Genomic DNA, 12,820 nt, shown 5'->3' with positions numbered 1-12,820 from the left:
GGAGCTTCTTCCTCAAAAGGACCTTCCACTTCCATGTCTAAATCTCCATCTTCCTTTGTGGTACAAGCCTCAATGAGGAACAATTTCTTGCATCGATGCCCTGGTACAAATCGCTCATTACAATTGTAACAAAGTCCCTTTTCACGCCACTCTTTAAGCTTAGCGGGTGACATTTGTCGGACTACAAGGGGGGTTCGTGGAGGGGCACCCTCCCTAGAAACTTGAGGAGTGACTCTGGTAGTTACAGGAACTGTCACAGGTGTTCGTCATAGCGAAGAATTTCTAGCTTCATATAATCGGGCTAACCCGATTGCCATAGACAAATCAGTTGGCCTTCCTACTAATACATCAGCCTTGATATCTTCCTTTAATCCACTCACAAAGCAACTTACTTGACGAACAGGTGGGAGGTGCCCAACCTTGGCCAATAGTTGCTCAAACTTGGTTTGGTACTCCTTAACAGTACCAGTTTGTTGTAACTTGGTGAGATCTCCAAAATAATCATAAAACTGAGTGGGACCACAACGGGCTAATAGGCCTACCTTGAAGGCAGCCCAAGTAAGAGTCTCTGCTTCTTGCTGCATCAATTGATACCACGGTTGAGCTTCTCCCTCTAGATGAAAGGAAGCCAACGCTACTTGGTCTTCAATGGGCGTTTCATGGAAGCGAAAAAATTGCTCAGCACGGCATATCCAACTCGTGGGATCCTCAATTCCATTGAATCTAGGAAAGTCAAGTTTCACCAAACGAGGAGCATATGAATGATTACTTTCGCCAGAATGACCACCCTCGGTGGCCACTCTTCCTTCTAGCCGCTTGCCATTGCGGTTTTGGGAGCTCTCTCCCTCTTCTCGACTGGAAGACAGTGATCCAAGCTTGGCACAAATCTCTGTTAATTTTTCCATTATCTGTTTCTGGTTGCTAACAAGAGAACTCACACTCTGTTCTAACTGCTCCACCCTCTAGTCCATTCCTAAGCTCTGATACCACTTTGGTATGTATAAGACAGTATCCTTACCTATGATGGTTCTTTGGTGATAACAATAGAGAAAATAAGGATAAGAATTGGTTTTAATTGAGGAAACCCTAACCTCTTGAGACTTGCCTCAAAATTAATTCTTTGAAGATTTATTCATTATTTTCTTACTGCTTAAATACAGCAATTGATAACAACAAAAACAAAATACAAGGACTTCTTCCTAATATGAAGGGATACTATGGCACAACAACCCAACATGCTAGGGACTCACTAATAATTGAAAAACAATCCAAACTAACCAACAATCCTAACGTTACAATAGAGATCTTCCCAAAGATAATAACAAACACCACCTAAAACAGAGGACACTAATAACGATCACCTAAAATAGAGGACTCCAAACCACATCCAAGTAGATACAAGTATCAATACTTTAGGCGATAACTCGGCACGGCAACAAGAGGAACAGCTTTTGGAGCAGTGAGTCCAAATGAATCACTCATATCAAGTTCACTACTCTTCATTCCCTCATGTAACTCCCAAGTAAAACAATGAACAAGCTCTGCCACACTCATCTCTAATGCATAAAACCCTAGTTGCATGCCTGGACAAGACCTCCTTCCTGACCCAAATGGAATAAACTCAAAATCATTTCCCTTAAAATCCTTAGCACCTTGTTCCAAAAACCTCGAGGGCTTGAATGGGTTTGGCTCATCCCACACCGTCTCGTCCCGCCCAATAGCCCACGCATTGATCACCACGCGCCAGCCAACTGGGATTGGATACCCAGCTAACACGGCGTCCTTGGCAGTCTCATGGTGGAGGACGGGGATTGGAGGGTGGAGACGAAGAGTTTCTTTGAGTGTGCACTTCAAATACGTGAGGTTTTCGAGGTCGAAGTCCTGGACTCTACGGTACAAGCCTACGACATTTGAGAGCTCTTCTTGAACCTTCTTGAGCTCTTTTGGGTTCTTCATTAGCTCTGCCATTGCCCACTCAATCGCTGTAGCAACAGTTTCGGTTCCACCAAACATAACATCCTGTGTAATAATATAAAGAACCAGCAAATCTTACTTTTATCATCCATGCACATATGTATACAATTTATGATAAGTGATGCGAGGGAGAGACTGAATTTTACTAAATAAGCCATTGCAAATGTGCTATATAATTTGCATCCTTACACACTTCTTGTCTGGTGTCGATTTATATCACAAGTAGTTATCATATTTGTTATCGAAAAAAAAAAATCTAAGACCACAAATTAATTTACAGTTTTTTACCACAAATGTGATGTGGTAGTTTGTGAGGAGTGGAGAAAAAACTTTGGATCCATGTATAAGTAATAGACAGTTACTCATAATATGTCATATCAGAGTTCATAATATGTCATATCAGAGTTATGGTAAAGAAAGTGTGAAATTGTTTATGATCCTAGAACTACTCTTAATCCAAACCCTCTATGGTATTAAAAATACTAAAATTATTATCAATTATTATCAAATCTAGTACAAATTTAACGACTTAGAAACTGATATGATAAATTGAAGCTTTATCGATAAATAATATAATAAATAAATTTGTGAATATAGTATTTATAGCAATAGCATCATCCATGGTATAAATGAGAATATGTACAAAATGTGTATTATATATAAGGGGAAAGGTTAGCCAATACCCAATGTGCAATGGGCATTATCAATTGGTTTAAGAAATATTTTATAAGAAAATAAAAACGTAATATATTTTTATATTTTCTATAAAAATATTATGAAGTATTAAAACATTCTTAAAATAATTAATTAACAAATATTTTAAGAATACCGTTAATTTATTTATTTCATATAAATAAAAAGTTCTTACCATGATAAGAGCTTTGATGTTATCTCTAGTGAGCTTAGCGGTGGATAGCGAGTCTGTGAACTTGTTCTCATGAGCACCTTCATCAAGGAAACTTATTAGTTCATCCACCATATCTGTAGCTGCAGCCTCATTCTCATCCTTGCTATTCTTGTTGCTCTTTTTGGCCAAGTGTTCATCGATGACCTTATCAATGAACACGTCAAGTTCCCTTCTTGCATTAACCAATCTTTTCTTGAATTCTTTTGCATGAATCCAACCCAACCATGGTATAAAATCAGCAATGTTAAACTCACCGAAAAGCCTCGAGAATTCTCGCAAAATATTCTCAAATTGGCCCTCTTCTCCTTCATGTGAGTTGGAACCAAACGCTGCCTTATAGATAATGTGGCTGGTAAGACTTAAAGCCAGCTTAGAGAGATTAATGGGTGACCCAGTTTTGGTCACAATGGTTTGGACCATCGTGTTGATCTCGTCTCGTACAGAGACCCAAGACTCGAGTCGTTTTCGGCTAAAGAGTTTTATGACACATATCTTACGCATTTGACGCCAAAATGGGCCGTAATTGGCAAAGGCCATGTCTGCCCCATCATAGCTAAGGTATTTAATGGCGGTGCTCGAGGATCTGTTTGAGAAGACACTGTCTTGGGCCTGTAGGACTTCACGGGCCATGTCTGGAGTTGATACGACCACCATGTGATGCAGGCCTATTTTGAGATGGATGAGCCCACCATATTGCTTAGCAAGCTGGGCTAGGCCACGGTGAGTCAATTGGGCCATCATCGACATGTTGCCAATGATGGGTAGCCCTTTTGGGCCTGGTGGGTAAGGAGAGAGTTTTCTAGATAGCTGAAACAAGAAAACCACGAAACATAACAAAGAGAGAAGAAAGAAAAACATGGCTGAATTTTGTAATGGGGATTCCATGGCTTTGGAATAGGGGCTATGAATTGGAGATAAAAGAGTGTAAGAGAACTTACAAATGAGGGAAAAATAAGAAATCTCTTATATATAAAGAAGTACAAAGATGATAAATAAGCAATCCCTTCTTCTTCTTCTTCTTCGCAATTGATTATATACAAACAGTGTATTTTGTTAAGTGTCGCTGGCACCAATGTGAAATTGATTACTTTATTCAAAAATTTATGTACTAACCACAGCCATATGTGAATCATGCAAACTATCCTTGCCATTTGTCTAACATGGAAATGGGTTGCATTTGGTGCATTTATTATTATTGGTGTTGTTTAGCTATTAAGCTGACATTTCAGCTAGAAATTTGGCGTATATGCATGAAGAAATTTGCATATATGCATCCAGGGATGACATGTGTTCCTTTAATAATGATTTTATTTTCCAACTACACTAATAATGATTTTATTTTCCTACTACAATAATAATGGAGAAATTATTAGATCCATCGTAGGGCTGTTAAAATGGTACTTCCAATCAAAAAACGCTACCACTTATACAAATTTGACATCACCTAGTGATTTTTGTTAATTTTTTATACTAATTAAAAAGCTGATTAAAAAGCATACGTACCATTGTGTCTTTTTTTTTTTTTTTTTTTTTTTTTTTTTTGAGGAAGAGGTAACATGGTGTCATTGATTGGAAGAATTGGTGAAGTGATCCTTCCAGTAAACCTAATAATTTCTCCTCCTAATAACCAATACGATAGAAATTGAGCATATCTCTCCTAGTCTTTCTCCTTCTTAATTAGCATATAGGTTGACAATTACATTTTTTCCCCATTATGATGTTGAGCTGCCTATAATTTTCTTAGACTCAATAAACCTTTTTTTAATGAAGTCTTTTATTTTTTTTAATTATAACATTTATGGGTTTATCCCAATTTTTCAAATGTTAACATGACTGTTACCAAAATGTGTTTGGGGGATGCAAAAGTAGGGGGATAGACTTTCATATGTTGACATGGCTATTACCAAAATGTGTATAGGGAATGGAAAAGTGGTGCAATAGACTTTCATATGTTGACATAACTATAACCAAAATGTGTTTAGGGGATGGAAAAGTGGAGGGATATCAAATCTCTCCAACTTTCCACCTCAACCAAACAACCCAAAAAACTATTTTCTCTCTCCCATTTTTATCCCTCTTGTTTTCACCCCAACCAAACAGATTCTAAACTCTTTTACAACCATTCCCCTTCCTACACAAAACATGCAAAATCAACTCTGTGTGTGTGTGTATATCTCATATTTGCGTTGTCTTAATGACTCTAAGAATTGCAATGGAGAAATTAGGTTCCACACCATTTTTAATTCTCCATGGTCAACAACTTCTCTTTAATTCTTAATTTCTCTCTGATCAAATATTTTTTACTAGGGGTATTTTTGGCATTTAAATATTTACTTGGGTTATTTTAGACATTATACAATGAAATATCCTAGAATCAAAAGATTCCATTAATATTTAATTGAGAGTAATGGAACGGGATATTTGCTTATTTTCGAAACATAAAGGGAAAAATTACTTGGTTTTAAAGTTTAAGTGGGGAATTGTGAATTACCCTAAACATAAAGGAATTAATGTTCTTTTTCTCCATGATATTAACAGTCCACTTCTTAATAAAGTTATATACAATTTTTTTAAATAAGGTTGATGAATCTATTTTTTATTAGTTTATAAAAAATAAAAAGTACTCTATTTAATTAACCCTAATAATATAATTTCAATCATAATTTAGTTATTAATTATTAACATAGATTTGTGAAGGGTTAAAGTTTTTAGTAATATTATTTATGTGGGAAAAGAATAAGTAAATTAAGTAACTCATGAACTAGCTCGAGTTTGTTCGACATGAATTAAACCAAACTTAAACATACAATCTAATTTGGTAATAAACTTAAAATCGAGTCATGTTCAAAATAAATTTAAATAAATTATTCTAAACTTCTAATACTCGGTTTGGCTAAATTTGTTTACAGCCCTACTTTACATAATACGTATAATTGCAAAGTAACCTACATATATCTCACAAGTGGCAAGCCTAATTATAGATACACACGTGTGTGTAACTTTTTTCTTCTCTCTCTTGCAACACATACAATCTCTCTTACAATGGCTCGACTTATAGACATTTCATTTTGCAACCTACATTTAACCTTATTTGGTGGCTAAAAGAATAATTTTCAGTCCCAAGTGTAGGATCATAATTTTGACTGTTGGACTTTAATCACTTCACATAAAAATAGGTTTCTTGGTAATAACATTCAAAATGACTAGCCACGTCCTCAATCAGACCATCTATTTTGAAATCATATTTTGATGGTGAATATGCACCCACACGATTGAGCCTAATCACACATGATTATGAGTCATTGATGTTGATTGGTCCCACTTTGAGTCAAGTAAAATCAGTGACATGTCACAGTCCTATTGGTTCGGGCTAAAATTAATAACAATGATGCACACACTTGATTAATCTAATCATTAATAAATCCTTAATTTTTATCATAATTAATTAATTAATAAATTTACTTAATTTGGTAATAATTAGGGCTAAATAATGTCTTAGTAGAGTTAAGTAGGTGGGAAATAAGAGAAAACTAGGAGAATAAAGTGAAAATTAGACTAAAAAGGAAAGAAGAATGTCACTGGGTCAAAGTATTGATCGGTACTTGGACTTGCCATCCATCTACCGTGATCACTCATGACCCTTCTTAGTTTTTAGGATAGATGCATCCTGCAAGCCATATGTTGTGCAGTCACTAGTGATATTGTCCACACACTACAAGAAAAAACCTATATTGCAACAAATTTATTGCAACAAAAAGGAACTTTAGTGGCAATAGGAACTAATTTACTTTGTAAATTTTTTTTGTTGCAATAGTCTATTGCCACAAACTTTACAACAATAGTGGGCAACGAAAAAATTTCGTTACAATAGAGGTTTATTGCAACAATATGAAGCTTATTGCAACAAAAAATTTAGTTGCAATAAGGCTATTTTCTTGTAGTGACACATGATGTTTCCATCTATTATGCAGTTTCATGCAATTAGTGTCAGCCATCATCACCAACCAATGTAGTTTGCTGCCTCCGACATTTGTTTTGCTCGCTTCCAAACTGCAAACTAACTCTACTGTTAGTTTAAATTCTCTATTATATAAAGTTATAAACCCTATGTTAAGTTCATTATTATTAGATATAATTCAAGAGTAAAAACATTGTCATTAGTGACTTTTCATTATGGACGTAAGTTGTTAAACTAAATCACATTAAATTCTTGCTCATGACTTTCTCTTTTCTCTCTCCGTTATCCGATAACGTTAACAAAATACATTTATCAAAGGCTAGTTTAGCCCATTCACCACATTTTGCCGACACCACTGTACCAAATATAACCATGTGTGTTAAATTCAAGGAAAATTCTGCTTATTAGGATTATATTGAAATGGTTTGTGCATATTGGCTGAATAAAGGCTTCATGATAATATTGTAATGTTAAAATTCGTGCCAGGTTCATGAGGGCTCATGATAACATTACCTTTTATTTATTTTTTTTTTCATAGTGAAACTTTTAACCATGGGACCTTCACTGTTGTTTATCCATCATTAATCATGTTTTGTGCATCATTATGCATGCCAAATTAATGGTCAAAGCTAAAAAAATTAATAAAAAAATTTTATAAAAAAATTGATGAGAAGAGTCTAGGGTATGTCTTTTCTCATTAGGTTTTATAATCTAGTAAATTTCAAATTAATTTACTAAGGCTGATTAGTTGATAAATTTTGATATTTTCAGTACACCATATCAGTATTTCAGTATTTCTACATTTACAAATCCTTTACTAAATGGTTTATGGGATGTCCTTAGTTACAAGGATTGGATATATCCTCCTATTTCCACAAAGAAGAGGAATCTCCAATATTAGAGAGACTGAGACAACAAAATCAAGATTCTAGCAATTTGAACTTGCACTTGCACTTAATCAGGTGACGACTCTTTATTCTTTAGTCTTCAGTCTTGACCCTTGACTTTGCAAGTGGGTCAGGGTTTTTGTGAGACTTCGGATATTTAAACCACTTGACCATACTATATGGCAAAACCACACAACTTTGGTGGGCTCAAACCAATATTCAAGACTATCCTAATCTTTCACATCCTATAACTTTCATTCTTTAAGTTACGTTTGGTATTCAAATTTTTGAGAATGTGATGCTTAACAACGATAATGATTGGAAATGTAAATATGTTAATGTTTGATTTTATTGCGAATCTAATAAAAATTTATGGGAATATAAGATCCCTATGTTTGGTTTATTTTCTAAACATAAATAATATAAACTGTTAAGTAAAATCTCCTAAAATAATAGTTAAACATAATCAACACATACAAGACCAAAATAAATATTTTCAATTTTTTTTAATGATATATCATGATATCATTCCTTGACAATCCAAATTATTTATTTTCTTAAAAGACTAAAATAATTCTAAATAGGAGATAAAAAGCAAAGTAAAAAAAGTACTCCTTAGAGGTGAATATAATCATAATATATATATATTTCTTAAATTTCTAATACGTAGTATAAGTTATCTACTTAATTTCATTTTAATTAGTCAAAAACTGCTAAGTGAAATAAAATTTTCACAAATCATATGAAATTTGAATACCCATCTTTTTCTAACAAGGAATCCATATTCCTCAACATATTGCAAAGCTTTTTACAACTAAACATGAAAATGAATGAAAATTATGAGGATTCCCAAAAATTCTAACCGGTAAGTTTTGATAAAAAAAAAAGGGGGGGGGGGGGAGAGAGAGAGAGAGAAGGGGACTTTAATATGAACCCACCACTAAAATTGCTTTCTTACCCACCAAAAATAGCAAGTAATATCCTACTACCTAGGATTTGTTGTGAACATATTGTGAACACAGTACTTCTCTTTTTTGAAAGAGATAAGAGTTTTAGAGAATTTGGAAGGATAATAATAATATGGATCCAAACCCCACATTAATTCCCCTAAATAGAGGGAATAGATGGGGTCGAGAGGGGTTAATATTAAAAAAAAATTAAATTATCAAATTTTCCCTTATGATTTTGATTTATATTTACTATTTTAAAATTAGCAAAAGATGTCATAATTGACAATTTATATAATCATTCCCCTCCTCTCATCTCCCCTAAACCCCGATAAATTTTTAAACATCCAAATAAAGAGGGAAGGCGAATATTATCTATTCTCTTTTACCTTATTGGCCTAGTTTATTACATTTTGACACCTAAGGTAAAAAGGTTTAGAGAGCTTTTTAATAGTTAGATATCAATTAAATTTTTGAATGTATGTTTTATTAAACTCTCTAGTACAAATAGTCAGGGAAAATGAATGTCAATAAGTATTTGGAAAACTCGTAACAAATAAATATATATATATATATATATATATTTGGTTGAAAAACACAGTTTATGGTTTCAATTGAGTTGGATTTCTACAATTTTAGGATTTTCTGTTTAATTTTAAAAAATTTCGCTTATGAAATGGGAAGCCTTGGAATCCTTCATAAATTTTTAGGAAAAGCAGAGGCCTTAAGATTAAGCCTGAAGTAGACCCTACAGCATAATTTTTAAAAGATTCAAGCAAGGGGATGACCGGACGAGTAACAATTCCTTTCTCGTATCCCCTGTTTTACTTTCCTCTCCCTCCGTTCTTCAAAAAATACGGCTACTTAACTAATCAATGGCAGCCTGACCCACCTCAATCTCATTGTCTTTTTTTTTTTGATGGGACTCAATCTCATTGTCTTCTCTTCAACATAAGTTGGCTTATCCATGGCCAAAAAAATTACTATCATATTTAAATTGGCCTTTCAAAGTCCATCAAAATCCGCCTAACCATTTTGAACACTTCAATGGCTTGTGACGGTAACAAATACAAAAATGTCACAAACAATTGACTAGGACATATGTATATGACATACCTAGCGTGTGTTTGGATTGAGCGTTTTGCTCAATGAATGCGTTTTACGTTTTTTTAATTGGTCTCATGAGTACTATTTACAGACCGACAAACTCAACAAAACACAGATTTCTAAGTAAATTTGAGTCTTACAGCACTATTCATACCTTTAAAAATGAGAGATACTACGTCTATAACATTTTTATAACATTTTCAGAACAAATTACGGATGATTAGTTGTTATTAGTTCAAATTTAAACCTAACACTAAGATTACTTTTTTGCCCCAACAATAACAACCTGCCACTTAAGATTTATTGTAAAAATATTATGGACATATCATTTCTTTTTAAAAATTAATTTACTATAATATTTTAAACAATAAATTTTTAATTTTCAGCAAATAAACAATACCCAAACACGCTACTATTCTTCTTTCTTGAATATAGTACTTCATCCTTATGTTTTCATAGCAGACAATTAATCCAAAGGTATTCATAGTCAGTAACATGCTACCAAAAAAAAAAATTTCTTTATATCAAATGAAATTTTATGGTGTTTTCAAGTGAAACGTTTAAAATTTGAATCCCACCCTTCACTTAAAATTTATCCAAAAGAAGTAAAATGCCATCAAATACTTCATTCTTATATTTTCATAGCAGACAATCGGTCCCAAAGTATTAATTGAAGGCAACATGCTAATAAAACTTTGAAAATAAACCAATTTATCTAAAGTCTAACTTTAAACCCATTTTCCCTCTTTAAACCTGCAAATAAATAAACTAGCACCTATAACTAAGTACCAGCAAAAACACAAAGAATACAAAAATACTAGAACTATAATAATTAGGACCCTTCCTACTGTTACGTTACAACCCTATCTACCAAAAAAAAAAAAAAAAAAAAAAGAACCCGGTTCATACTTACCTATTTTTTCTCTAAGTTAATGATTAAAAGCTTGAAACCATCTGGTTCAACCTGGATTCCGGTTCAGGCACCGTTTCCTTTCTCTTCCTCATCTCCAACACTTTCCGGTGACTATTGGAGTGAATTTCACCAGAAAAAGTCGGACTACAAGCCGGTCTATACTCCGGAAAAAGCCGGCCGGACTTGAACCTAACCCCACAAGCATTACAAAGCGTTTTTGCACCAAGTGGACCGGTTCTCCACTGCGGGGTCTTCTGAACCTGACAATGGCTGCACCTACGCTGAAACTGAGTCCCACTACCGGTTTGAACCGCCGGTTTTTTCTTCTGCTTCTTCTTTGCCGGTTCAACAAAATTGAACATGCTGGTAAAATAACTAGGTGATGAAGATAACCCAGATGAACAAGACCCTGAAGACGACAATGAAGACAACGATGACGTGTCATAAAAACCAAGAGTCGTGTGGCTCAGTAGCGCTGCCTGGTCCTCCGTACGAGGAGAACCAGGGTTAGAATCCCAAAACCGTGATGAAGGAAGTGACCAAACTGGATTACTGGTTCTGGTCCTGGTCCGTTTGGTTCTGGATTTGGATGGAAATGGAACCCCCAAAGGTAAACACGAAGCCCTGTCTAAAACCGGTCTGGATTCCGGTTCAGACCGGTCCATTGCATTTGCTTCGGTTTTTTGTTTTCCGGCGGGGTACAAAAACGAGAATTCTGATATAGAATCGTCCACAAAATGAGAAACCCATTCAAGCCCTGCCAAATCATCATCCTGTAAAACCCAACAACAACAAAAAAAAAAAAAAAAAAATCAAAATCAAAATTTAATAGAACCCCAAAAAATAAAAAACATGCAAAAAAAAAAAGGTTTCATTTTTTAGAAATATATATATTATAATTACCGGAACGGCAAGCTCACTGGCTAAAGTGAACTCAGACTCCGCTGAGCCAGAAAAATTGTTGGAATTTGAATTGGAATTGGAATTGGAATTCTCTTCGTCCTGTGACGAAGAAACCGAGAGAAAATCTTTTTCTTCTTCTTCTTCCTCCTCTTCATTTTCTACAAAGTACCCATCTTCAAACTCTGCATTAGACAAGTCAAGAAGGTCGTCCACAGGGAAATCTTCACTAGCAACACCGATAGAACCCCGAAAATCTTCAAAAACTTGGGTTGTCGTTTTCATAGCCAATATTTCTCCACGTAAGCTTGATTTCAAGGCTCTTGCTTCCACGCAGTATTCCATTTCTACATTCATATTGAAAAAAAATTAAAACTTTTTCAACAAAACGTTACCATAAATTTAAAGCGACCCCATATAAGAATTACAAAATTCTGCTTCTTTTTTATATATTGTTTTGTTAAAATTATTGTTTAGTGAAAGTTTACCTGACAAAGATGAAGATGAAGAAGATAGAATTGAAACTGTGGATGGGTAAGGGATGGTTGGTTGGGACACTGAAAAGAAGGCTGGTTCGTGGGCGAAAGTGGTGCTGAGTTATTGGTTTATCTTTATCTCTCTCTCTCTCTCTCTCTCTCAGACACTGCTTTTTGAGATTTAAATTTAAATATATATATGAATATTGTTTTTGTACTATGTGTCACGTTACATTACATGGAGGTGGAGGAGCTGACTATTCTATTCTGGGGGTTGATGATGGGGCGGGCACTTGCCCTGCTTGGACCGAACCAACAATTCCACAATGACTTTTTATTCTTGGTCATCATGGGTTTGTTCCACGCCGAACTTCCAACAAAAGTTAAACAACAAACTAGTCCAACAAAAGTAAAAAAACAAAATTGTGCAAACTATGATTTTGATCCCTTGAAGACTATTAAATTTAAATGTTACTTTTACCTTGTAGAAATCAATTAATTTGTATAAAATCACTTTAATGCAAGACAATTAAATAAATTAAACTTTGGATAAAACTTAGACACAATTCTTTATGATTACTAAATTGGGTTTCCAATTAAATCCAAATACATAATTGCATTGATTAATAAAGTACAAATATTATTGTTTTTTCAATGACCTAATATACCATACCTAAATTTTACCTTAAATAATGTGGTTTAAATTTTTAAAGGGTAATTATATTGATATTATCTATAGAGAAATTAGACT

General features: G+C 34.2%; 2 protein-coding genes across 3 annotated transcripts; both read right to left on the bottom strand.

Moving 5' to 3' along the window:
- Positions 1-689: 689 nt before the first annotated feature.
- LOC126707175 (cytochrome P450 84A1-like) lies at positions 690-5,444 on the bottom strand. Its single transcript, XM_050406772.1, has 2 exons — positions 2,843-5,444; positions 690-2,019 (listed from the first exon to the last, which is right to left on the bottom strand). Exons 1-2 carry the CDS (start codon positions 3,764-3,766, stop codon positions 1,405-1,407), a joined length of 1,539 nt encoding a protein of 512 aa, XP_050262729.1. The 5' UTR covers positions 3,767-5,444; the 3' UTR covers positions 690-1,404.
- Positions 5,445-10,391: 4,947 nt separating this feature from the next.
- Positions 10,392-12,256, bottom strand: LOC126705803 (GATA transcription factor 5-like). 2 transcript variants are annotated; one of them, XM_050405016.1, is made up of 3 exons: positions 12,082-12,256; positions 11,597-11,940; positions 10,392-11,466 (listed from the first exon to the last, which is right to left on the bottom strand). In XM_050405016.1, the coding sequence occupies exons 2-3, from the start codon at positions 11,936-11,938 to the stop codon at positions 10,717-10,719; spliced, it is 1,092 nt and encodes a 363-aa protein (XP_050260973.1). In that variant the 5' UTR covers positions 11,939-11,940; positions 12,082-12,256; the 3' UTR covers positions 10,392-10,716. The 2 variants fall into 2 exon arrangements, with proteins under 2 accessions (XP_050260973.1, XP_050260972.1); XM_050405015.1 differs by lacking the exon at positions 12,082-12,256 and having other exon boundaries at positions 11,597-11,950.
- Positions 12,257-12,820: the final 564 nt, after the last annotated feature.

This window comes from Quercus robur, chromosome 11 (genome assembly GCF_932294415.1).
Source record: "Quercus robur chromosome 11, dhQueRobu3.1, whole genome shotgun sequence".
NCBI classification, from domain to species: domain Eukaryota; kingdom Viridiplantae; phylum Streptophyta; class Magnoliopsida; order Fagales; family Fagaceae; genus Quercus; species Quercus robur.
The sequence above is the reverse complement of the archived record's forward strand: the minus strand, read 5'-3'. Positions and strand labels throughout refer to the sequence as shown.

Coding starts and splice junctions, on each gene's coding strand:
- LOC126707175 (XM_050406772.1), bottom strand. CDS start 3,766: ATGGAATCCCCATTACAAAATTCAGCCATGTTTTTCTTTCTTCTCTCT. Junction 2,020..2,842: donor ACATCAAAGCTCTTATCATG/GTAAGAACTTTT, acceptor ATTATTACACAG/GATGTTATGTTTGGTGGAAC.
- LOC126705803 (XM_050405015.1), bottom strand. CDS start 11,950: ATGAATGTAGAAATGGAATACTGCGTGGAAGCAAGAGCCTTGAAATCA. Junction 11,467..11,596: donor CCAGTGAGCTTGCCGTTCCG/GTAATTATAATA, acceptor TGGGTTTTACAG/GATGATGATTTGGCAGGGCT.